This window comes from Xiphophorus couchianus, chromosome 20 (genome assembly GCF_001444195.1).
Source record: "Xiphophorus couchianus chromosome 20, X_couchianus-1.0, whole genome shotgun sequence".
NCBI classification, from domain to species: Eukaryota; Metazoa; Chordata; class Actinopteri; order Cyprinodontiformes; family Poeciliidae; genus Xiphophorus; species Xiphophorus couchianus.
The window spans coordinates 27,444,257-27,471,872 of NC_040247.1; the positions used below are offsets into that span (position 1 = coordinate 27,444,257).

At 39.7% G+C, this 27,616-nt stretch overlaps 1 protein-coding gene across 3 annotated transcripts; it reads left to right on the plus strand.

Moving 5' to 3' along the window:
* The first annotated feature begins 1,145 nt into the window (after positions 1-1,145).
* Positions 1,146-27,059, plus strand: mst1rb (macrophage stimulating 1 receptor b). 3 transcript variants are annotated; one of them, XM_028002531.1, is made up of 21 exons: positions 1,147-1,425; positions 6,645-7,949; positions 11,965-12,141; positions 13,347-13,469; positions 14,318-14,488; positions 14,569-14,729; positions 15,723-15,858; positions 15,977-16,113; positions 17,240-17,416; positions 17,576-17,675; positions 17,788-18,006; positions 18,785-18,931; positions 20,062-20,215; positions 20,435-20,524; positions 21,226-21,441; positions 21,523-21,603; positions 21,710-21,891; positions 22,108-22,217; positions 22,311-22,476; positions 23,298-23,434; positions 25,303-27,059. In XM_028002531.1, exons 2-21 carry the CDS (start codon positions 6,747-6,749, stop codon positions 25,541-25,543), a joined length of 4,128 nt encoding a protein of 1,375 aa, XP_027858332.1. In that variant the 5' UTR covers positions 1,147-1,425; positions 6,645-6,746; the 3' UTR covers positions 25,544-27,059. The 3 variants fall into 3 exon arrangements, with proteins under 3 accessions (XP_027858334.1, XP_027858332.1, XP_027858333.1); XM_028002532.1 differs by having other exon boundaries at positions 6,688-7,949; XM_028002533.1 differs by lacking the exon at positions 25,303-27,059 and having other exon boundaries at positions 1,146-1,425; positions 23,298-23,438.
* Positions 27,060-27,616: the final 557 nt, after the last annotated feature.

Below are 27,616 nucleotides of genomic sequence, written 5' to 3' on the forward strand. Positions count from 1 at the left end.
TTAAGGCAGGACTGGAAGGGAGTGACAAATTCACATTTTGCTAATTAAGAACAACAATACATATGCATCTCACAATTAAAATAACGCTAAAAGATGCGTACAATTCAAATTGTGAGGCTTAAATAGGTTGAACAACAGATGCATTTTGAATATTTGAAATTTTGACTAATATTGGTTGCCACAGATGAAAACCCTAAATTCAGCTTTTGTGGAAAAGTGACTTATTTTTAGACTAGTAGAAAATACTTTTAGCACAAATATTACGTCATGGCGCGCACAGTCGGAAGACAGCTGAGTTGATGGCATCCAAGCATGTTAATTTCAAGTTTAGTGGAAGGAAAAAGTGTGGTAAAGGGGGGAAAAGTACAGAAATAGCATCCTTGAGTGGATTGGGAAGCAAATCCCATTTTGAGAGTTTAGCGGGGATACATCAGAGGTATGGGAACTACTGGTTACATTGGGTTAAGCCATTCCAAAACCAGAGACAACCTTAGATGGATTCCACCAGGACTGAGATGTCCAAAGTCCCTTTTCACATAAAAACATGTGATCAGCACTTCAATAGGAAAATAAATAATCAAGGTACCAGGAGTGGAGAGTCGAACTTCAATAAATGTTAATGCACCACATGCTTTTTTCCCGGTGAGCTTTATCAAGATTTCTGATTTCATTCTACTCCAGAGCTTGCCTTATTGTCAAACGCAATGACGTGGTTCTATTAATCCATGTCATTTCTTTTAAACAGTTTTGTAATTTGCTTTAAACTTGTTAGCTGGAAGTAGGCACCAGCACCGCCCGACCCCTCCACGGGACAAGGGTGTACAGAAAATGGATGGATGGAAAAATACCTGGCTTAAATGCTGCGACATTTATGTCTGGTTTAACTCGTCTGACCTAAAAAGGAGAGAAATGAACCAACAACAAACTGAAGGTTAGTCTTCCTTAATGCCTCTGCAAAGCCTCAGGCTGTTTACAGTCGTGCTGCATTAATGTCATAATTCATGCAGAAGCAACAAGCAGGTACTGAGTGCATATACAATGTACAGTGCATTAACTGAAACATGTCTGTAATATTTGTTACATTAACAAATATATGTCATTTAGCACAGTGGCCCCTCTTCCGGCCCACCCCGTGGCGGCGCCCCTGGACCTCGCGCGCAGACGGCGGAAGGAGGATAAATCCAGGTTCGGACTCGCAGTCGGTGTCAGTCCGGGGGGGACAGAGAGGAGGCGAGGAGTGCGAGCCGGAGAAACGGCGGAGGAGCTTTCCATCGACACCAGGAGTTTACACATGAAGGTTTGCTGGTTTTTGAAGTTTTGACGTGAGAAGCAACAACCCACGCGGGCGGTGATTTTCCTCCCGACCCGGTGAGAACCCCGCGCGCGCGCTCTCGGCCAGGGACGGAGGATCCGAAGATGTTGGAGGTACGCTTTAAAAAATGAAATAAACTAAGCTAATTCGTAATGTCAAACATATTCGTGTTGTACAACAATTTAATAACAAAATAAGAAATTAAAACTCTTTATTTTGCTATAAACGTATTACAGAGATGAAAAGCATTGTTTGTCTCTGTGTTTTCTACTTATTCTTTATTCTACTGTTATCTCTCTGCATCAATTCGATAGCAATTGAGTGGGTTAAGCAGCAGCAGCAGCATACCTCAAACATCACTGACTCACAATAAATTCCCAGAATAAGGTGTTGCCCTGGTTTATTATTTCAAGTTGGCTCAGATGTTTGCATCCTGTCTGTGGACTGCAGCCAGGATCCGTTGGCGTGGCTCAAGTGTGCTCAAGGTAGATTGTTGGATTAAGAAACAGTGGGGACCACGAGAAGAAGACAATTTAGTTTAAAGCCCTGTTTAATTTCTAACAGTTTGCAACATGTTATGGTAATCTTGAGGGAAAATACTAGTGTCTGTCTGGTATGCATTCAGAAGTAAAAAAAAAAGAAAAAAAAAAGAGTTAAAATAGGTCCTAATGTTATTAAAAACAACATTGGGGCGAACAAAAATATTTTCCAAATTTTCATCTAATTGTTTTTTGCCGATAGGTGTAGATATCTCTCTGAGTGCTGAGCTCAGCAGAAAGTTGGAAAACAGTTTATGAATCTTAACTTTCTTACACCTTATCACAAGGAAACCAAATATTGAAGTTCATTCTGTAGAAAGGCATTTTCCCTCACAGGCCCTGAAAATCACACTAAACCTTTCCTGTTTTAGATCTTTTAGGATAACCGGTCGTTACATTTTTTATTGCGTTTTTTTTTGTTTGTTTGTTGTTGTTTGTTTGGGTTTTTTTTTTCAACTCAGAAGTTTATTTACACTAAAAGTCATTATGCCTTTAGGCAATGTCGGGAAGCTCAGATGAGGATGACAGGTTCTTCTGATAGGTTCATTAACAACATTCGAGGAAAACGGAGGACGACCTGTGGATGCTGTGTAATGCAATATCTCAAACACACTGCTTCATCATGACAATGTGAAGAAGAGAAATATTGATCTAGCTCAACCTTCGGCGCAATTTCCATATGTGAATGTTATTCATAGAGGAAGAATCCGTTATTCTTAAAGCGACAAAGCTATTAGTATAAGAGATCACAGTGATCAACACTGCAGCTGTTTGGCCAGCATAATGTCCCATTTGGAGCTGGGATTTACAGAACCGCAAGTGGCCATTTGGACTTTCCATAATGGCTCTTAATAACTGTGGTTAATAATGAGAAAGGAACAATTAATGTTTTTAAATATAAATTCAATAACAAATGCAGGTCTTCTGCTGTTTCTCTGTATTTTAAAGGAACGATTACACTGAATTTCCACCACACAGTGACAATAAAAGTACCAGTGATGTTGTTCAAATGTACTTTTCCACATAAATTTCATCAAATGTTAACATCCCATAGGAGAAATGTATCCTTTTTTTTTTTCTTGCCAAACTTTCAACTCTTTCTTTATTTTAAAACCTAGAAATAGAAATAAAATGGCTGTTCTTTAAAAATGACATCACATTTTCTACAGTAGATATGCAACAAAAATTAGGTTGTCATTTTTCTAAGGGCCATGTAACATTTGTGGCCCTAGACCAGTTTTATTCAGCTTTAGTGAGGTCGTAGACTCCTGATTTGGAGTGGCTAGCTTGCTATCCCGAGAACACCATCCCTACAGTGAAGCACGGTGGTGGCAGCATCATGTTGCGGGCCTGTTTTGCTTTAAGAGAGATTAGTGCACTTCGCAAAATAGATGTGAAGTGCACATCTATATGGAAATGTCGAGGCAACATCTCAAGGCATCAATCATGAAGGCAAAGCTTCGGAACAAACGGATCTTCCAAATGGACCATAATCCTCAGAAAGCAATTCAATTAGTTCTAAAGTGGCTTAATGAAGACAAATCATGATAAAACTTTAATTTCAGCGCCAGAGGGGATTTGTGTGATTGACGCGGTTTACAGACCAGTTACACCAGTTATGTTAGGAGGAATGGGCCAACATTCCAGCAAACCATGTGATGACCTTGTGCAAGGAAACCCGAAACATCTGACCCAAGTCATACAGTTGAAAGACAATTGTAGCAAATAGTAAAAGGAATGTGAGTAAACCTTTCAGTTTGATGATAGTTAAACAAAAAATAACTTTTATTTACTTGGAAATCAGCTTTTAAAAATAACTTTTGTATTCTTAATAGTGAGAAACATGTCTTTATATAAAGTAAATTTCAATCTGACTTTACCCGTGATACAAACAAGGCAGAGTAACACTAATGACGCCTAATTTTAGATATTTTCAACAGAAGAACTTTGTGTCTTGATCTGAATTTTGGTGTTAATCTTGAATTGATTTATGGAATAGGCCTGACACTATGACTAATTTTGCTGGATGATAAATTGTACCAGAAGTTATTGCGATAAATGATAATATTGGTGTGTTGAGACCATTTTCAAGTAATATAAAGATCAATAAACTTTCAAATCTAATGAACATTTAACACTGGAACTTGAATACATTTTAAATATCCAAAGTAAATAATCAAGACAACAGAAATGACAAATAAAATTAATTATGAGGTCTCCGAAAACTGTCCTTAAAAAAAGGTCTAGCTGAGACCAAAGCACCAGACTGAAGATTTTTGTCATCCAATTTTTGGTAGAAAGAGAGAAAAGAGAAAAAACAATAAATCGTGCAAATGGAAATGATTGAGTTTATTTTTATTTTTTCACGCGATTAATTGATTTATTGCTTATTGCTGCAGGCCTTTTGTAGAATGGAATAAAACGGTGAAAATCGACAGGCAGGTTCTGTAATGATCAGGAACTCAATTTCTGCCTGTGACTCAGTGAGTCCTCTGGGTACGATGTGAACGGGACGCGGTTTCAATCACAACTCATCTCTGTTAATCCCAGTGGAATTCTCTGCTTTGATTGGTGACGGCGTCGTCCTCCCTTTTTGTGTCCTCGCCCGCCTGAGTGCCATTTATCGGGAGAAGCTGCGGAATATCGCGGTGGACGGTTCGTTTTCGATCCACGGGTCACGTCCTTGAGACCGATCTTTTGAGCGAGGAAATATAACGGTCTAAAAAAACCCAAACAAACAAAAAAAACGTCTGCGGAGCCGCGTTGTAAATAGCACAATGAGCTGAAACCGGTTTGCAACCATTTTCCCCGCTTTATTCACCGTGAGTCAGAAAGAAAGTCAATCAGTGCCATTACTATGTACGCCCATGTCCTCACACTTTAACCTCAGGTTCACATGGAGATGAAAACGTTAAAATGTAACACGACATAAGTGGCATCCTATGAATTATTGATGCAAGGACGTTCTTGTTCTGCAAAATGTTCAGTTCGGCTGCTTAGTAGAGGACGAGTGTTTTGGGTTTTTTTCTGGAGTAAAATCTCCTTTTTCTGGTCTGAATAAAGTTTGTTTACTTCTAAACAAAACGCTCTGAGCTGATTACCTTCAGTGACACGAGCGGAAAAGTACTTTCTTCACCGCCTGGGAGTTTTCAGGAGGTACACTGTGTCTCCTTGCCATGAGTTCACGCACATCTTTCCCCTCCGCGAGGCACGTAGAGGTTGTGACAGGAATGCAAACTAAAGAGGCCGGGGGTTCTTGAATGCAACTCTACTGTAATGTGTCGAGTTAATGATCCACGTGAGAACGTCTGTGCAGAATGAAGGGAAGGGTCGTGGTTGGTTGTTGTGCAGAGATGGGTCAGAGAGAGCCAACGGAAACATTTGGATTCGGTGGATTCGAGTTCAGCAGCGGTGACTAACCTGTTCTCTGCTCTCCTGCATAAAGCGACTAATTTGGAGAATTTCCATATTTGGACTGACAAAAATAGACATGGGGAAACAGAGCAGTGCAGAATTACAAAGCAAAGACCTGCTGAGTGTGGTCAATATTTTCCAGAAGCATCTTTTACTACAATTATAGTTGCATTTATTTTTGGTTATGTTTTTAAGAGTTTTGCACATTGACAGATTGAAATTCTTATCTTCAAAACAAGATCAGTAAAACTGAACACACTGCAAAAACACAAAATCTTACCAAGTATTTTTTTCCACTAGTTTCTAGTGCAAATATCTAAGTACACTTGAAATAAGACAAAACTAATTTACAAGTTAGGGGAGCTTGTTTTAAGTCAATAATTTCTTAATATTGATTTTAAAAAGCTTCTAGTTCCACTGGCAGATTATTTCACTTATAACAAGACATGTTCCCTGTTATAAGAGAAATAATCTGCTTGAAAACCACGCATTATTTTTCTTCCACTTATTTATGCACTCCTTCATGCTGGACTGTCATATAAAATTCCAGGAGCATGCTTTAAAGTGTGTCTTAATCTGCCAAAATGTGGAATTTCCAAAGGGGTATGGATACTTTTGCAAAGCACTCATAGATTAGTGTTTTCAGGATGTCCCAACAGAAACAGATTTAGTCGTGTTTGGAGAAGCTCCCTGTTGGAATACATAAACATTTCTAAGTGTTTGCGGTGAGCCACAGGAAATTCTTTTCTTTATGACTACAGATGCTTTTATCATCAGTCTCCACCAGAGTGATGATACCTATGGTCCCATTTGTAATAGAATGAAGAAGTGAATATGAATAATATGATCATAAGTTCTAGGACTATAACTTTTATCTTCACAGACTAGAACAGCGATTTAGCTTCTGTTTATCTTGCAGGATGGCCAGCAATGTCAACTTGGAATAAACTGCAGATGAACAGAGGGAAAAAACAATTCTTTCCTAATACAAAAAAAAGCACAAAACAATTGTTCTTCTTGCCACCTTGAGTACAGGCCAGTGCATCGTGTGCAATTACAAAGAAATTTGATTGTTTACTTGAGGTAGCAAAAACTGGTCAGGATATTTCATACTTTACAACTCCAGTTCAGAACTCTAGGAAAGTCCTCATGGGGACCGCCGACTGCTGCTTCTGTTGGTATAGTAGCCACTCCCACTTCAAATTTCTGATCAATCTTTAAAAAATTGTGGAACACCTGGCACCTGCCAGGTGATGTGTAAAAAATAAGCTGCAAGAATTACTAAACCAGGGCTACAGGAACAGAATTATGTCATATTTCCTAAATTAAACTGATGCCTTTAACAATTGAACTACATTTTTTTCTCCTTGTCCTTTTAGGTGTCATTAGCTGGTGCTAAGGATGTTTTTGTTATATCACCAGGCGTGGAGGTAGTCCTACATCATCTGTGAATTGTTCCCCCTCCGAACCTGGGAGTGGCGATGGTCCACTGGACCACAGTGTGGGGGACATGCATCCGGCTCCAGACTCTGCTGGCCTTCGCCTTGGCCAACTGTCCCTCACAGACCCCCAGCCCGCTCAACTTCTCCGTCGTTTACACCATGCCCTTCTTTCAGGCACAGGGACCCATCCAGAACATAGTGAACAACTCAATTTACCAGGAAGTCTACGTGGCCTCACGGAATGTCATCGAAGCCGTCAACAGGAGTCTGGAAAAGGCCTGGGAGCTCCGCACTGGGCCGGTTGGAAGCCCAAAGTGTCGCATATGCAACTTATGCGATATCGATAAGGATTACAACTTTCTGGAGGACACAGACAATCAAGTGTTGTTGCTGGACACTCCTTTTATGTATTTATATTCCTGTGGAAGCTCTCAGTATGGTGTTTGCTATTTTCACGAGCTGAACTCAAACGGAGGACTACCTTCTCGCTCTAAGTGTTTGTTCAGGAAGAGTGCAAACTCTGCTGCTTATTGTCCAGACTGCGTGGCGAGCCCTCTGGGTACCAAAGTCTCAATGGTAGAGGAGGGTCAGGCAGTCTACTTTTTTGTTGCTGCCTCCATCAATGATAGCGTTACCCAACGTTATGGAAGGAAGTCGATATCAGTTCGCAGACCATTGGCCACAGAGGATGGTTTCTATAGTGATGTGCGAGGCCTTACTGTCCTGCCTACCCTCCGGAGGACTTACCATATTGACTATGTCTACAGCTTCTTCACTCAGGAGTTTGTCTACTTCCTCTCGGTCCAAAGAGAGAGCCCAGATCAGGAGTCATCTCCATTTCAGACTCGTCTGGGACGTCTGCCCCGGAGCGAGTGGGAGGTGAAGAGGTATCGTGAACTGATCCTGGAGTGTCGCTTTGAGCCTAAGCGCAGGAGGAGGAACGTTCGCGAGCCCTACAAGGACATCGTGTACAACGTGGTCCAGGCGGCGTACTTCGGCAAGGCGGGCAGGGAGCTGGCGGAGGAACTGGGGGCGGAGGAGGAAGACGACATCCTCTATGGGGTGTTTGCTGTGACTGATGACAATGGGGTCACGGAGAACGACTCGGCTCTGTGCGCCTTTCCTATGGACAGTGTGAACAAGGCAATCGTTGACGGCGTTGATGATTGCTGTCAGTCTGGGCCAGAGCAACTCTCCAGAGGGCTTTGCCACTTCCAGCCATGTGAAAGCTGTCCACACGAGGTGAGTCTGTCGGTTCACAACAACAACAGAACAAATCCACCTCATTGACGTGATACTTGATGTAACGGAAAGGTCCGCAGTTCTACTTATGGACAGCAGAGATGGTAGCTTGACTTAGACTTGTTGTCCGGAACTCAGTTCTCATCAACAACCTTTAACTTTGGCAATTAGTGGAAATTCAACTTTCTCTCTTACTCACTCGTTACATTGTGCCTCCATCTGTAATTGGTGAAGTGCCTTGGGATATTTTTGCTATTTAGACTTGATAAGAAAATATAAATGCAGATTTAGATTTTTTTTTTAATACAATTTGGCAAATTGGAATATTTAGAAATATTTAGTTTTTTTTCACTTTCCAGTGAAGGAGTGGGAAATGTGTAATTATTACTAACATGAAACCATTTCAAAGACGATTGTGTTTCTTCAAAATAAAAGGACTTGCAGTTTGACTGATTTTGAAATTCAGCATTAACTGTTGTTTATATCTTTCATACAATTTTTTTTTACATAAAGTCATAAAAATCTGATAGGGAAGATTCATCTATTCATTGTCTATACCTAAGTATTCTTGCATTGTTGTGTGTGAGCGTGTGTGTGTGTGTGTGTGTGTGTGTGTGTGTGTGTGTGTGTGTGTTTGCTGTCATTGTTCAAGAAGCAGGTCACACCCTGAGGAGGTCGCCAGTTTTGTCACATGACAATAAGGAAAACAGGAAATGTAATTGTATGAGTAATTTGGAGCACTTCATCACAGGTTCTGAAAAAGATAATGTTTAAATGTTATTGCATAAAATTAGGCTTAATGAAAAAGCAGATTTGAACATAATTTACATTCATAACTCAGACACTAAACTGCATGCATATATGTGATGCAATGTTTGCCTCATTCATTAGAATTGATTTGGGACTCATGACTGTATTATTATGTAAAGACAGAGTCTGGTCGGCAGAGGGGTGGAGTGTGTGTGTGACTGATCTGAATTATGCTGGAAAGAGAGAACATGATAAGATGAGAATGAGGTCATATAATCGATAAGATTGTATTTACAGGAATACATATTTCCTTAATTACTGTTAAGGTACAGTAGCTTGATAAAGAATCATCACTGCATGTGAATTTTTAAAGTATCTTTGTGTTTTAACAGCTTTTGACTGGTTGAAATGAGTGGAGCAACAAAAAATTTCGACGATGATTATTTTAGCCAAAAAAGTATTTCTGACTGAAAAAAACTATAAGAATTACTGTAGCTCTTTACCTGTTAAGGCGGGGAAAATAGTAAAAATAACATTTCTGAAAAGGCTGTCAGTTTTTGTTGTATTTTAACATCGTTACTTGGAATTTATAAAGACAACAATAAATGCAAACTCTTTTCATCATAAGAAATTTTTCATAACAGTTAAAATTATAGTGAAGTTGTCTGTCTGTCTGTCTGTCTTATCTACTTCATTTATCTCTAGTTTTCTAGAGCGCAGGAGAAGAGGAAGTCTGGGCTACAGATTTATTTTTGGTTAAAAAAATGTCATGAAAAAGTCTCACTACTTGCACACTGTTATTATTATTACTATTGTTTTATGAAACAGTTGAGTGATGTACAGAAAATTGCTTCTGTTTTTTTTAAGGATATTATCATCTCACAGCATATGGTGTGTTAATTCTCCAGGGGAAAGCTTACAAAAAGGCTGCTTATTTTCCCAATTCTCATGCATATTTCCCATAGCATACATGCTTTCTCTGCTTTGGCACCAGTGCTACCAGTAGGGAGGAGGACTAACAAAGTGGGCATTGTGGTGAGACAACCTTTTCCATTAAGTCCCATGTAAACAGTTGTCTTGGAGAATTCATGGGGAATTTTTATAGCTGAAACCTTTGCAACAATAGTTAATAGTTGGGATGTTATTTCATTTTAGTTAGTGATTTAAACAAAACATCCATAGTAACTTCATAACTAATATTTAGTACTTGATCAGTAATTGTTCATAATGGTCTGTTTTGAAGTTATGCAGTTATGTTACAATTAAACGGTGTTTGTAATGTTTCTGATATTCTGTCTTTTATTAATATTAGAATGAAAACTCCTTTCCCCAGGCTTCCTCTGCTCTAAGTGTTTCTTACCCAGCCACGTGTGTTTTCCAACACTCTTTAATGCACTCTAAAGTCCAAACCACCAATAAGTGTAGAAAATATTACAGACTGAAATGTGTTTGTTGACTGTCTTATTTTCTCTATGAAAAATCATTCACTCTTTCTCTGCCAAACAGATTTACAACTGGACACGTCCTAGCAAAAGTATTCACGCCCCTTACTTTATTTTTGTCATGTTGCAACTGAAAAACATTTTATATTACATGTAAAATGTAAATGTGTTTTATGTACATTTTATATGACTAAGCAAAAGGAAATAATTGTATCGTTTTTACAATAAATAAAATATTCTTAACATAAATGTCCATCCTTAATTAAAAACTCAGTTGTGTCCAGAGTTAGTTTTAGTCCTCACAAAGTAATTAAATTTTGGTTTTGGGCCACTGATTAAGGAGGAACCTTTTGTGTATTTGCTAAGTCGCTTAACTTAGACCTATTGAACATAAACTCATAAACTGAATGTATGAGCTGTATCACTGTCGCATTTACACATAACAGAAATTCTATCAAAGAACCAGTTCTAACATAGCCTCCATCAATCCCGCTTTAGCTATATAAAAAACAACACCGACAGCAGAATTAAACTAGCATAAACACTAGAAATACAGTCAATGATCATCTAAAGAGCAATGCATTGTAATTTAATAGAATAGAATAGAATTACTTTATTCATCCCAGCAGGGAAATTATTTCACAGTTACAGCAGAATAGGGACAAGACACACAACATCCACCACTGAGTAGCAATTGTAGACAAAATAAAAATAAAATATAACATGCTGTCAATATAAAAAGCAGCTTAGAGCAGTCCTTGCAAGGATTCAAAATGCAGAACAGAATCTGCTGTAGAGTGTTTTTGACACTTTGTCTTTGGACATGTTGTGATCCACTCTTCCTAACTTTTTAAGCACACACTTTCAGATATGTGTTGTCAGCAATAAGGACTGGACAGAAACACAAATGCTAAAGAGCCTAAGAGGTTCTCCTGATGTGAGAACATCCATCTCTGAAGTCTCTTTATTGTGTTCTTTGCATGCCAGTGTTCCCACAGCAACCAGTGTACATAGAGGAAACAAACAAACCATTTCCCAAAAGAAACCCGCATACTCCCATTAATCCACTGATCAATCACAATAAGGTAATCAGAATACTGGAATGTAATTCTCCATGGACATTACTAAAACCAAAGTTCATACCATATCATTAACTTTGACCCTCTTTTGTAACAAACAAACATTTGTTCATTTAATGAGCTGCTTTTAGTCAAGCTTAGATCTAACTTGTGCTCTGTTGCTATCTGCAAGGCGATCTCTCTGTCGACGATGCATCATCTGATCACGGCTTCTTACTAAATCACATTATCACCTTGCGCATCTGGTGTGCCGGGTCTTTTTCTCATGGTCGTCGTGGTGACGAGCACACCTTGCCCCACGTCCCCATCTGAGCCTGGACACGTATCAGCTTCTAAAGGTGGACAGTGCATCATTTTTATGACGCTGGCTTTAAACATGACATGCCCAGTTGTCAGGCTTGTATTGTTTTCGTCAATCTAACATAAAAATTATTGCTGACTTGTCCTTAAGTTTCCTATAAACAGTTGCCTGTAAGTATTAACAGGCAGTCTTTAGTAGCAGATGGGCTTGTTTGTCTAGATGTTAAATGATGTTCGGTAATATCTGACCCTGAAAGCAGCAACTCCAGTAAAAACAGACTCGTTCTTTCAGTAGCGGGGTTGACAGTTGAACTTCAAAGACTTCAGCAGTTTTTGAAGTTTGCAGACATTGTCAGCATTTCAATGTTAGAACTTAAAGACTGCCTGCTTTCTACTTCTGGTCACTGTTTCCTCTCTGTTTGCTCCCCCTGCTGGTGGCGTCAGAGCATGGAGAACAACGCCACGTGCAACGACCATCCCACCATGGTGTCAAAGCCGTACTACAGAGTGGACCTTTTCAACAGGAAGATGACCAACGTCCTGCTCACCTCTCTCCTGGTGACGACCATAGAGAACAAAACCGTTGCTCACATTGGCACCTCAACTGGACGTCTGCTTCAGGTATGTCGCGTTGTTTCAAAAAATAAAACACAACTACTGTAAATAACAATGCTTTGCAAATTGCAAGGTTGTGTTGGGTTACAGTACATTCGCCTCCTGAGATGGTGCAATACATTGTGAATTCATAAGAACAAGAAGAGATGAGATTTTAGCACTAGATTTGGGAAAACCAAGCTAGGATTTTTTCCACAAATAGAGTAACGGCTTCACAAACTGTCTTTAAAAGAGTCTGTAATCATTAGTTTAGAATAATCCAGTATACTATTGACTAGAGATGCACCGATTCGACATTAATATCACTATCAGTCCAGATATTCAATAAAATTCTAGATTGAGTTTCAGTGACGATGTGTCCGATTGATAAGGGCAGATCTATTCAGTATAATTGTGATGTATATAAGTGATGTCATGCTTTTTAAAATTTACTTTACATTATATTTAAAATTGCTTATTGCAATTTTAAATATAATTCTGAATCATTTGTTTGGTTTGTTGCAGCTTATTTTTTTATATGTTTGGCCAAGAAAATCAACCTATTATTTTTGTCAGTTTCTTTATTATTTTCTTCCTAATTGCACTGACAAAACAAATTAAAGTTATGTTGTTTTTACATTTTTGCCCAAGCTTGTAAAGCTATCAGTTTATTAAAGTGTGCTGTGCTGGTGCAGAGTTATCAATTAAATGTGTAATTCAGTACATTTATCTCTTTGTTTTAAAAAAAATGAAACATCTTAAGTCAATTCAGGGCCATTATTTTGTATCGGATCATATCGATACAAAATAATGTAATGGCCGATACGATCCGATACAAAACCTCGGATATCAGCATCGGTATCGAAAGTGGAAAAAAAGTGGATTGGTGCATCCTTATGATTAGTTAGACCTTATGTTGTGCTTTTTATCTTTATCTAATGTGAAAAAAAAACATGTAAAAATACTTGGTTCTTGTGTTTTCACAAGTAGAATAAAATTTAATAAATCTTAAACAGTGTTTAAAACAAGTTTAGTGCAGCATTAGAAGTAGATATGATCAACAGTATTCTTGCTGGTGACCTGTCTCTCGCCCAGTAATAGGTACCAGTGATGGATGGATGGATGATCAATATATTCACCCATTCACCCTTATATATATATATATATATATATATATATATATATATATATATAATTTCTTAGCACATGCTATGCTATGTCTGTGTTTGCAGCTTGTGTTGACAAGATCCAGCCCAGACATGTTTGCCAATTACTCCTTGGTCGAGAATCAGAGGGTGTCTTCTATTGCTGCTGTTTACTCCTCGGAGTATCTGCTATTTGTAGTTGGAGACAAGGTATGGTAAAACAACCCGTTTCTCTGGTCAAATATTGTAATTAATTTATATTACTGTCCCTTTTTTAGTTGAGCTCTCAGGTAGAAGGAGTAAAACTTTTCTCCAGCGGTTTAAAGACATTCCTGTAAGGTTTTATTACAGTCCATTCCTGAATGTTTTGACAAAACAGTCTATGTAGATGGATGTAAAATACCAGATCAGTTACTACATTTGTCAAACTTAGCACTGTTAACAACAGAAAGGCTTTGTTATAATATTAATGGAATCCTGAAAACATGTTGGTCCTTTTCAAGGCTTTTCTACCATAACTATGCAGGAGCGCTGGCTATCAACATTAACAGCTTTCTTTTAGAAAACTATTTTGTTGACATTTCATTTTTTCTTCCTCTTCTTGTCTATGACTAAGTAATGCATTTGAATTTAACTAAAGTAGTTAAAATGTAAATTTAATTAGCTTAGTTAAGTTCAAATGTTGTGTTTAAAACAGAACGTTTCACACAGATAGTAATCAGAACGTCAATTCTTGGGGATCATGGTTGCAAAATTATTTCAGTCTGATTGCAAGTCAAGAAAAACATGCAACCACGTCCTTACTCTCATTATTATGTCATTATAAGTTGTAGTAGTGTTTTTTATAATTACATGACTTTTGAAATGTTTCCCTTACTGTACAGTATTTTTGTTCTTTATTCAGCTTTATGTATGTACTTTATCCTATCTTTGTGTGAGTCTGTATATCTATTCTATTCTATTATTTTTAGACAAGCTAAAATAGAAAAGCTGTGTTTGGAATGAACTGTTGCAGAATGAAGCGGTCTTTGAACGAGTCGACTGATTTCTCTGTTCAGATGATTCAGGTGCCCCAGAGGGGGCCCGGCTGCCAGCACTTCATGACCTGCGTCACGTGCCTGACGGCCCCGAAGTTCATGGGCTGCGGTTGGTGCTCCGGAGTGTGTTCGTGGAAGAGCGAGTGCCACAGCCGCTGGAGGAATGAATCCTGTCCGCCCGGGATCAGTGGGGTGAGGTTTGCGCTGCGATGTCAATGCAAGGTGTTGACTTTGTATATTGAGGTCGTTAATTTCTCCTCCTACTTATGCAGTTTTTTCCAAGGACTGCTCCCCCTGATGGACAAACGGAGCTTACGGTGTGCGGATGGGAGTTTCAGTCGCCGCTTCGACCTGCTATCACCTCCAAGACCCACCAGGTCCGACTGGGACAGACCGCCTGCTCTGTGATTCCACTCAAAAGCAACAACACGCAGTGAGTGAACCTGAAGGGTTAACTGTTGTCGTTCTCTGTTTAATAGTCAATAGTTAATAGTTTTGTATTCTCTAGAAGAATACAAAACATTAAACTAAAATTTTCTCTAGACAGAAAAAAAGAAACCTTTGTTGGTTCTCATAGGATTGCCAGCTCTCATGTCTCCAGCATGCCTCTCACTTTTACTCTTACTCAGACAAATCAAAATTTTTTATTCCCTATTTATTTAAATTAGGACAATGCATGTTAATGTCATACATAAAGAGAAACTTGGCAGATTGTGAGAAAATGAAGCAATTGTGCCAACTATCATTGTGAAAGGATGGTCATTAAAGAGACATGGGAAACATATCTGCTGAGTATGAAGAGCTCTGAAGCAGCAACATGAAAAAGTAAAACTAATTTAGGCATCAACAAGTGAATATGACAAAAAGAAATTATTGGAAGCTGTTGAAGAATTACAATTTATGAACTACAAAGGTTTTCAGAGGATGTTTGAATTGAGGAGGTACACACTGAAGTATGATTGTACTAGGAATTTTTATAAGTTTCGATAACTTTACAAAAAAGCTGTCCTTTACTCCACAGCTATATTCCCAAACATGTCCGCCCCTTCTCCCTAAAGGTTACACCTGTAATCCGATTCCCACTCCACTTGTTATTGTAAAAAACATAACAGTTTTGTGTTTTCCAGTTCAAAACATGTACAAAGGACTGACACTACAAGATCGCTGTACACTACTTTTCCCACGTTATTGCCCTTGATCATGCTCATAGGGTTACCTAAAAAATCAACATGGCAGCTTACAATTTTATTTTTTAATCTTGACCATTATCATAGTTTATTACATTGTACTCACAAAAAATTAAATGTTTCTGTGTATAGAAAAACTTTACCCAATTTCTTTTTAAAACAGGAAATTGTTGCTAAAATCAGATGCAAGTTGTTTGCTGATGACTTGCTGATGTTTGTCTGTCGTGTGCTTCTGTCAGTTTAGTATGTAAGATTCGCTCTGGGACCTCCGAGCTGTTCAAGCCGGTCAACATTACAGTGGATGTGCACGAGGGCAGGGTGGAGGGCCGCTACTCTATTGATGGCAAGGCTGAAGTACCAGGGTTCACGTTTGTGGTAACTATATTCATCCTTCTGTCAGACCCGGAAAATTACATGTTCATAGTGACTAAAATGTAAATAAAATTGTTTTAAGTAACCTTTTAACCAAAACAGAGAGTCACCTTCCCTGTAGGTTCCAAACATCACAGAAATCCAGCCTAACTACGGGCCGCGTGTCGGAGGAACACTCATCACGATCACTGGGTTCCACTTAGATGCTGGAAAAAACAGAAGAGTCACTCTGAATGAAGTACCCTGCCATATGAGAAGGTGAACAATGGATTTTGATATTCTTAAATGTCAAAAAACATTGAGATAAGTTGGTTCCAGAGGCTTAAGGTTATGTCTCTCTCCACCGGGACCAAAACCAAACAAGCCTGTACCATCTTATAGCAACTCCAGTGACAAGAACCTCACATTGGTGTGTGCAAATGCTTTCTTAATGACCTTCAAACAATTTTCACGTATGCGTTGAACAAGTTACTGGAAATTTCAATAACTCTTTTTATGGCTTCACTTGCTATTCATCCAGATTATTTGGTCCCAGAGGCTCAAGCTAACAGCTAATCTGAGAAGGCCGACTTCTAGCATCTACAAAAACTAAAGGGCCAAAAACTGAACACTGATTTGTTGAAATTCGGTTTTAAGGACCTTTAAACCATTTCCATGTTTGCATTTCCACGATTGCATTAGCGCTGCTATTCCCACAGAAAATCTAGAGTCAGAGCGGAACCTGTGTGTAGTACACCATCAGTGACCTTCCAGTGTGAAACGCGTACCAAGAACAGAATATGTATGTGAATAGTTACTCTGACTGGAGATGCTTTACATGTTTCCATCTCAGTATATATTTCACTCAGGAAGATCATTGGTGGCGCACAGCCTACCCGTCCATTTTCTCAGTAAATAATCATCAATTTCTATGTACATACCCACCCAATGCAAACGTGACAGTCGTTTGCAGGTATTTTCCATAAATCCCCTTTGAATTTTTAAAGTTGCGAGTTGTTTAAAGACCATAAAAAGCATGTTTTGGTCTTGGCCCCTATAACCAGCCTCAGTCTGGATTTATACTAAAACACCAAGAGTTATATACTGCTGAAAAGATATTAGCTGCTTATAACCTTCAGGGAGAGCCTCATTTATGAATGTCTAAACTATCCCTTTAAGGCCTTGAATTGTTGGATGATTAAAAGACATGATATTTGCTCAGACATTTTTATTGCTGTGACCTAACAGTCAAACTTGTTAAAACATGCTTTAATTACTAGTTAGGAATCTGTTGACTGAGGCAGAGGAATAATTCAACTCATTTTACTGTAATCTTCACTTAATGGGGAAACTGGGGTCAAATGTGGAGAGCATTTCAGTTGAATTCACATTTTTGTTTCTTCAGGTCCAAATCAGTAGCCAATGTTTCGTCCATCATCTGCTTGTCCCAGGCCATCTCGGAGGTGAGGGATGTCCCGCTGAGCGTTTTCATCGACAAATCTCCAGTCCACACCACAAAGGTGTTTTACTACAAGGAAACTCCGAAGATCACGGCTGTGCTGCCCGCCTGCAGCTTTCACAGGTTGGCCACACAGAGACCTCAGCCCAAGCAGCCGGCGCTTGTGTCTAATTTTATCTGGAACGTAAAAGGACGTCAAACCGTGGAAGATGTCGAATTTAACAGGACTTGACAATCTAGGAATGAAAACGCAAACGCCTTTGTTCTTCTCTCTGAACGTAGAGGTTCAAAGATCGTGATCGAAGGGGAGAACCTCGACTCGGTTTACCGCACCGTAATCCGCTTTAAGCCCAACGAGAGCCACCTCAGAGCAGTAACAACGGTACATTTTGACTGTGTTTGTTAAGGGGCATGTGACCCTAAAAAATCTTTTTGGGTTATTAATTTTTACCATGTACTGAGAGCTAAAGTAATGCCACGGTGTTTGGCTCCAGGAGTGCATTGGGAAGTCCCTGCCCACTCAGATGGAATGCGTCACTCCGGCGTTCCAGAGGGATGAGAGCGAGGAGGGCCTGCTGTCGTTTGACATGGACGGCGCCCCGGGCCTTTGGAACAAAGAGTTCTCCTATCACCCCTACGGAGAACCCATTCCTTTTGAAACAGAGGGACATGTGCTCAGTTTGTATCCTGGGTTTGACGAAGTGTCCCTTCATGTAAGTGATTAGCTTGTTTATAATTACTCTGAAAATATTCTATTGGAATTAAATCCTTAGCGGCCACTTGATTAGGTACACCTCACTAGTACTGGGGTATGGGTTTGTATTTTTGTCCGCTGGAGGTGTCCATCAGAACACGGGTACATTGTCATCACAAAGGGATGAATATCAGTAGGAACAGGCGGTGGTGTTTAAATGTTTAGCTGCTGCTGCTAAGAGTTTCACCAAAACAGCATCTTCCACTCCATTACACCGTCTTTCTGACCCGGCCCTGTGAAAAAATGGCAGCTGAAATTGAGACTTGTTGGACCAGGAGACATTTTTCTACTTGGTTATTGTCCAATTTTTGCAAGGAAAATCATACCTTTCCTTACAGCCTTCAGTTCTTTGCTAACATGGCCATTGCCCTCATGTGCAATTCCGCTGGATTCTAATCCCATTAAACTGCTGGGTCTGGGATTTCTTCCATTGAAGGGATCTAGTCTCTGCATATTGTCTCATTTTCAGACCATTCTCTATAATTCTGAAAGATGGTGGAGTTTCTGAAACATTCAAAGTCACTTAAATCCTCTGTCTTCCCCATTCTAATGCCCAGTTTGACCTTCAGACAGAAGTCTTTATCATATCTAAATGCCCAAGGGTATCCGATTGCTGCCATGTGATTTGCTATTTCCCTACTCGTGTTATCGAGCAGTTGAACTTGAATATCTAATGAAGTGGCCGGTGAGTTTATAATGTCTTTTAAAATGTTCTTCGTTGGACTTGTTGTTTTTAGCATAAGAAACTGAACCTGGTGAGCTCCTGCATGACCATCATCATGATGGTGGCCGATGTCGACTGCGATGCCAAAGTCCTGGATAATGAGATAACCTGCAGGATCCCTAAAAACATCACCATTCCCAGCGAGGGACTTCCAGTGAAGGTTGGTCAGGTTGTGTTTTTATGGAATAGTTGCCCTCCAGGATCATGTTGTGAAGGCGATCTGCTCAGGCACTTATTGAACACTCTGTTAGTTGACCTTTGACTCAGATTTAAGCGTGACAGGGAACAAGAGGACAGTGGCTGATGAAATATTTAGCTGGATTAGTTTTTGGCTGTAGCCAAAAGGTTCCAGCTGGAATCTTTGAGTTTGCATGTTTCTGGTACGCCCGTAAATCTATCGCAAGTCTGCATGCAACAGCTGTATATGAAAAAGCTGCTCCTCTTGGCCCATTGGGGGTTAATTTTTGCTTCAAAAAACTATGTGCTGGAGAAGACTATTGTCACTTGCAGTCTGTGCAAAAAGGACCTGACCTACTAGCAAACATATTCAACCCTAAAATAGCATTTCAGTGCTAAACACGTTGCAGCAGCACAGATGTCCCCAACGCTAATGTCAGCATCATCCATAGTCCACATTTCTAAAGAAGTTCCATGAATGATCAGGAGTTCCTGAAACACTTGATAGATAAATTGGTATCATACCACTTTGCACCAATATGATGGTTGAATAATCTAAACAACATATAAAAACAATGAATATCTTTGTTATTAAGCTCACATGTCTGTTTATTCAATGATTCAGCAGCAAAAAGAGTTTTAGAACTGAAAATGTTGCTCATTTTGTCAATAGAGGTAGTTTTTGATTAATTGCGATTAATTAATTGTAGACCCCGCAATTAACTCAATAAAAAATGTTAATCAAGTCCCGCCAGAGTTTTATTGATTTAGATGTACATTATATCTCAGTAGAAAATTCACCCACGTGTTTTACACTAGTCTTTTGATCTTTGATTTATTTATTTTTTGTTAAGCCCTAGAACTGACTGAGAGCGTACTTTCTTTTAAAAATACCACGACAACCATGACTGATATTTTCTCCCCTCTAAATGCAAAAACAAATTACATTAAAAAAAACGTCTAATTTTTCAGGTCAAGCATTTAGGCTTCAGGAAACACAGCTTTGTTTTAAACACTTGGAGGACTGCAAGGTAGTGCTTAGCATCAAAAAGGAGATATGTGCAAAAATAATAACACTTGCAGTGTGTGTGTGTGTGTATTTCTGTGCTCCAGATCTCCATCAACGGCCAGGTTCATAATGTTGGCACGGTGGTGAGGGTCAACAATCACTACATGGTGGGAGTAGTTCTGGGAATCCTGGCGGCTCTGGTGGCCGGGGCCGTGCTGGCCTTTGTTGTGATGAAACATTTGAGAAAGAAAAAGAAAGGTAGGTCCCTCTCTCTTTCTCCCTCTCTATCTCTCTCTTTCTTGTGTGGACCTTGATCAGAGTTGTTTATAAAACTGGATTGGAGTCTTGAATGGGTAACAAAAGTCTTTCAACTAGAACAACGCAAGTTTTTGACCGGATGTCCATGCACTTTACTTTTTGGGGGTCGACGGGGTTGATGATTAAAAACAAAACAACAACAAAAGCTTTGTCTTTCAGCCTCAATGATAGAAGCCCGTTTGTCCCACTCTGCCACTCGCTCTGTGACCAACACTGTGGAAATGTCTCCCACGGGAGACTACAGGAGAGGTAATTCTAGAAAACACATTCACACCCCTTGGACCTTTGCACATTTTTTAATGTGACTAACATACTTTACTGTGCAATGGAGTATTAAGGCCACAACAAGAAAATACAAAATAAAATAAAATTACACATATAAAGTCATAACATCACAAGAAAAAAGCTGCATTACTACAAGCTGGTTTTAAGTAAATAATTCCTTAATATTGATGAAAAAAATTACTAGTACCACTGGCAGATTATTTTATTTATAACAAGACCTTTTTCCCAAGTTATAAGTCAAATGACCTGCCAATGGAACTAGTTCTTTTTGCATCAATATTAGGAAAATATTGACTTAAAACAAACTCTTATTTCTTGCTAAAAACTTACTTGTAAGTTAGTTTTGTCTTATTTCAAGTGTACCAAGATATCGTCCACTAGAAACTAGACCAAAAATACTTGGTAAGATTTTGTCTTTTTGAAGTGAATGCTCTCTAGAGTCTAGAGGGCCACATAAAAAGCAATTTGGCCCCCAGACCTTCAGCTTGACACACATTGTAGTGCATTGACACATAATCCCAGTCAACTACATTAAAGTTTGTGGTTGCCGACGTGAGAAAATGTGTAAAAGTTGAAGGGGTTTTAATAATTTTGCAGTAATAAGCTACACATCAAAACCGCAGTGATACAGCAGTAACACTCCTCCGTATCTGCGCTTCCACCAGTCGTTTCCCTGAGCCCCCCAACCCCTTTGATTGGGCCGGTGGTGTTTCGGGGCCTGGCCTACTCCGCCTGCAACAGAGATCCGACCCTCACCCCACTCATGCAGACAGAGAAGATCTCCATCTCCAGCTTCAGACCAGAGCTGCTGGAGGAGGTGAAGGACGTTCTCATTCCTGCTGAGATGCTGATAGTGCAGCACCACCGCATCATCGGAAAGGGTGAGAAGAACCACATCAAAATTAACGTCAAAGGGTACAAAAAGTCAACATTTCTCATTCTGTTTGTGGTTTTGCCCGCAGGTCATTTTGGAACTGTCTACCATGGTTACTTATCAGACTCCAACAACAGAGAAACTCACTGCGCTGTCAAGTCTTTGAATAGTAATGTCGATTTAACAAGAGAACTAGAAAGTCAATCCAGTGGAACAAATTGTCTAAGCATCTATAATGTTTTATGTTTTTTTTTTTTTATCTATCCACTCTCCAGGAATAACGGATGTGGAAGAGGTGGAGCAGTTCCTGAAAGAGGGCATCATAATGAAGGGTTTCCACCACACCAACGTCCTGTCTCTGCTGGGCATCTTCCTGCCGCAGGAAGGGCTCCCCCTGGTGGTGCTTCCGTATATGAAACACGGAGACCTACGGCACTTCATACGCTGCGAGAAGAGGGTGTGATGTACTGCTATTACTTTAATTATAAAGCATCAAAAAAAAAACAACAACAGCAACTGCTGCGACAAAGAACAGTACAGATAAAATTAATAAACATTCAAAATATGGAAATGCATTATTTGATTGAACTGGTCTGTTTTCATAAAGCTATCTGCTAACTACCTAATGGGTAACATATTTCTTTTGTTGAATTTTTATTATTTTTATTTTTAGAACCCGACTGTAAAGGATCTCATCGGATTTGGGCTGCAGGTCGCCAAGGGGATGGAGTATTTGGCAACCAAGAAGTTTGTCCACAGAGATCTCGCTGCGCGCAACTGCATGTAGGAAACGAACATCAGTCAGCGCTATTAGATTTTGACCTCTTGTTAAAATGAGCGACTCAAGAGATGATGAGCTCACTGTTCCGCCTTCAGGTTGGATGAGTCGTACACGGTGAAGGTGGCGGACTTTGGCATGGCCAGAGACGTTTTCGATAAGGAATACTATAGCGTACAGGATCACAAGAAGGCTAAGCTGCCCGTCAAATGGATGGCCATCGAGAGTTTGCAGACGCAGAAATTCACCACCAAGTCAGACGTGGTACGTGGGATTAAAGATGCCGGTGCTGGCAGAAGAGTTAAATATGTTTGTTTATTGATGTCTATTCTAGATCTGACATATCTTACAAAAGTATTCATAACCAGTTAACTTTGTGTTGTTACTATTAGGAGTGCATCGATATGAAAATTTGGGCTGATATTGATATCCCATATTAACTTCATTGTTATTAACCAATACTTACCGATAATATACATATTTCACTATCCTTTCGACATCTTAAAAAAAATACCCACACCACTGACAATGTTTTTGTGCTACAGTTAAACTCTCCACAATCCTTTGCTGCATCATTATCAGCGTCACATGACCAAACAAAAACCACATGACCAAACAATCTCCAGAAACAAAGGATAACAAGATGGAGATAAATATTGGTTGTTAATATCGCTTTTTTTTTCGGTTAAAAAATTCTGAATTTCCGCCGATGTCGATGTTAGTGCCAATATATCATCCTCAGTAACAATCACACACTGCAGTGTTTATTTTTGGGATAATAATATGTGATAAACCACCACAGAGATATCCATGTTTGTGAAGTGGAACAAAAAATATTTATGTATTCATGTCCATCTTTTCCTATTTCTCCTATTTTAATTTCTAAGAAAAAATAAATAAATAAAACCAAGTGCCCTTTTACTTGCATCTTAAATCTATGTACTATTTTGTCACATTAGGTCGCAATGAATTCCACTGAAAACATTTCATGAACTGTGTGTGGTTCACATAGAGGTTCTGCAAGGACCTCTATGTGGGACTCTGCATGTGTCTTACTGGCTGCTCCCCCGTGTTCTTTCCTGCAGTGGTCCTTTGGTGTTCTGATGTGGGAAATGCTGACCAGAGGAGCGAGCCCCTACCCAGAGGTGGACCCTTATGACATAACGCATTACTTACTGAAAGGCAGGAGGCTTCCCCAGCCACAGTACTGCCCTGACCCACTGTGAGTAACACGAATGATAGCAATTAGCCGCTAGCACTGTGGATTCCCAATAGGAAATAAAGTACCCCCCCCCCGTGCAAGCGTAGCGCAGGAGATCTGGACACAAAGTCCAACCAGCGGAAACAAGCAGTTCAAATGGTAACCCAGTAGTGGTAAATTGTCCACTACTCTTGTTCTAACATGCTTATGAAATGTTGTTGGGGAGTTAATGTGTACGACGCACTTTGAAAACAAACTCAGTGACACACTTCCTTGTTTTAGCAGGTTTAATGATACTTTTTTTTGCACTAAACTTTTTTCCTAGCAGCCGTAACGACCGTTTTGAGAGGCAATGCTAACCAGCCAATCGTTTCACATGTATTTTCCACCGAGGTTTTGTCGCACACTCCGTCAAAAAGCATTCTCACAAAATTACACAAATCCCTCAATAAATTCATGACTAATGAGTCACAAGTACAGACCCACTGTTGGAGGAAAGTAATTAATCCAGGTTGTAGTTTGTCACAAGCAGCTAAACACAGGCCCAGAATGCCATGCACTACAGTTAGCTTCCTGCTTTTGGAGCGCTAGCATTTACATGAATTCCAACTGCGCCAGGATTCCCTTTATTAAACCCAGACCTAAGTTCTTATCCAGACTATCCATCCATCCATCCATTTTCTGTTCACCCTTGTCCCTAATGGGGTCGGGAGGGTTGCTGGTGCCTATCTCCAGCTACGTTCCAGGCGGGAGGCGGGTACACCCTGGACAGGTCGCCAGTCTGTCGCAGGGCAACACAAAGACATACAGGACAAACAACCATTCACACACAACACTCACCCCTAGGGAGAATTTAGATAGACCAATTCACCTAACAGTCATGTTTTTGGACTGTGGGAGGAAGCCGGAGTACCCGGAGAGAACCCACGCATGCACAGGGAGAACATGCAAACTCCATGCAGAAAGACCCCGGCCGGGAATCGAACCCAGGACCTTCTTGCTGCAAGGCAACAGTGCTACCAACTGCGCCACTGTGCAGCCTTATCCAGACTAGAGTTTGCTTTTTTGGTTCGCATTTGAGTTCAATTGCACATTCACAGATCCCCAAACAAACCGGACTTTCTAGACCAGGGCAGTCAAACTTATTTTCGTTTTGAGCCAAATCAAGACACTGAAGGCTTTTAAAGGGCCAGTTGTGCCAGAACCTGTTCACAAGCCGTTAAAATATCAATGAATTCTTAAAATTACATGGTTTATTGAACATCTCTTCAGTCCCTCGTGATTCTTTTTGTGATTTTTTGCAATAAAAATCAAAGTATTTGTGGTACTCATCTGAAAATATTTGCCATATCTGCACTTATTTATGATGGTAAAAGCCACTTTTTATTACTCGCTATATAGATCATGGACTATAATCTGATGTGAATTAAGACTGAGGCAGCTGTTTAGTAAGACTGTTTTTGTCCATTTTTGAGAAAAATCTGCACTAAACTCCCAATTACGTATCAGCGTAAAAAAGTGCAGGGATTTGTTGATTTTGTGTGAATTTATAATTTGGCAGCAAATAGATAAAAACTGCATTGATTTGATTGATAACAAAATATTTAAGACTAACTTCCTGTTTAGTCTGGAATCTAGAGGACCACATAAAAAACTATGCTGGGCCAGATTTGGCCCATGGGCCTCGAATTTGACACACGTGTTCTAGACAAACGAGCTGGAGTCCGACTGAAGCGGACTAAACGGGGCTGGTGGGATGCACCGTGTTGCCTTGACTACTCCTGAACTGCAGTCAGGGGCCTGACAAAGCCACTCCTCTGGCTGCTAATAGCGCTCGGGCCACATGTTTGGACACCCCTGATCTACACTCTGTCCTCGCTTTTCCCCAGATATCGCATCATGCTGCAGTGCTGGGATCCTGATCCGGAGCTCAGGCCCAGCTTCGCCATTCTGGTTTTGGCCGTCTCCACCATCCTGTCAAGCCTGGAGGGAGAGCATTACATCAGCCTGAACGTCACCTACGTGAACCTGGACCAGCCGCGGCCGTACCCCGCCCTCACAGACTCCCCCGATGAGTATGACTCCACAGACGAGTCTGAAGACTCCGGCTCAGACTCGGACTCTTCCTGATGCAGGAAACAAACAAACAAGCAAACCAAACAAGCCACTCTCCTCTGACACATTCGTGTGTTTTATGTCAAAGCAGGAAAAACAAAGTACCTTCTTACTGTCTGAGAACATGAATGTGATAATAAGAGACTGCAGGTTACCTGAACAAGACCAATAGCCGTTAGTTTTTCTGTTTGAAAACGTAGGAACATTAGTCACGTCTCAAAACTGCCTCTGTGAGCCAAAGTATCATACTTTGTGTATTTTTCATAAAGCGGCACCTCCATAATATATATATATAAATAATTCAAGACAAAGACTGAAACTCATTTGACTCCCGGGTATATATTTCAAGCACTTATTTCTCTTAATTTTGATGATCATGTTTTACACCTAAAACATATTTGTAACAAAGAAAGAAAGTATTTGTGCGTCCTTTTAAACCCATTACTGCATCGATTCTGTGTAGAATGGATGTGGAGGTGTTAAGGAAGCCCAAGCTGTTTTAATCATGGACTTTAGTGGGAGTGGCTTTTACCACACATTTTCCTTCCACTAAATTTCCCATGAATCTGCTTTACCGCAGCTCTGTGCTGAACTTCTATTGCTTCCTCTGCCTGTGGAGTGTGTCACTGACTGTCAGCTGGGGAAAAGTTAAGTCAGCACTTCACCTTGAATTTCTTTTTTTTTTTTTTTAGGCCACAATATTTCCGTATTAAAAAAACTTTCTTTGCTTTGGTCTTTTGTAAAATTTTTATTTTGTAATAAACTAAATTAGTAATTTTTTATTAGTTGTGAGCAGTAATTATCAAAACGAAAAGAATGAAATGGGTATGCCCAGAGAAATCAGCCGGTTGGTAAATCGCACCAATTTCCTTAAATTTTGGAGATCAGCCAAAATGTACTTGCATGTGAAACAGATCATATCTAAAATCAGCCACTGTCCCGTTTACCTCTGCCAGCATATTTAACAACTTTTCAGACAAAGAAAAAAAAAAAATCGGTATTGGCGAAAATCAGTTTTAATGTTGCTAAACAGCACTGTAGTATAGTTATACAGTACAAGTTTAACACATTACAGCATGTAGTGCCAATATGCAAACAAAGGAAAAATATGTTAGTTTGCCAACATTTTTTTTAGCACAGCTTTGTAGCACCTCACTGGCCTTTAGTCAGACTGCATCTCACTTAGCTAGCTAATGGTTAGCATGATGGCTTTTTTTTTAAAGGTTAGCCGCTCTTAGCCATGTTTTGTTTTTTACAAAACTTGTTAGTGCTAAGCAAATAGCATGGAAATATTTTTAACTTTGCTGTTTTACTGTTATTCGTGTAAATATGACGACTGTAGCGTCAGTTGTTCCACACAACGGCGAGTAAAACATTATTCAACACTACGTGGTTCACTTTTACAATAGCGTCACGTTAAATGCATTCCTACATTTTCTGCCGTTTTTCCAGTGTAAATAAAAGATGAGCAAGTTAGTCTGTTGATATTTCTGTCCTTGAAATAGTGTAATAAAATATTTATTTGTTTATAGGTTGGCTGTCGTGTTGTTGAGTTCTGAGAAGTTCAGCAGCCACTTTGTCTTCTCGTACTCTAATTTCTTCTTCTGTATCTGTGTGCCTAGTGTTACACTACAGATTTCCCCAGTTCTCCACCAGAGGTCACTAATGTATCAATAAGGATACATTATTGGCATTACTGGCACCAACACGCTGCTTCCCAGCTGCACAGCTCAAGCTGTCATTTTGTGGGGTATGCTAATCATTTCCACAGCAGTGTTGCAACATGACTGAATCAGGTTTTCCGCCCCTTCTTTTGGAGACAAACTGTAAGCCCCGTGTACGGTACTAAAACAGATGAGAGCACTTTCAACAACTCAATTTCTTCCTCTCTTCACACTGTGTCAGGACAGAACAATTTAAATTTCAAACTAATAAGATGCAAGGTTGACCAGCCTATAGAAATCTCATCAATGTAGGAAACGCCTCACCAACATGCAGCAGCAACTTCCTGCAATGTAAATAGACATCACCTTCTATTGAATCCTATCCTGACACTCAAAGACACTGTACAGTAAAAAAAAAAAAAGA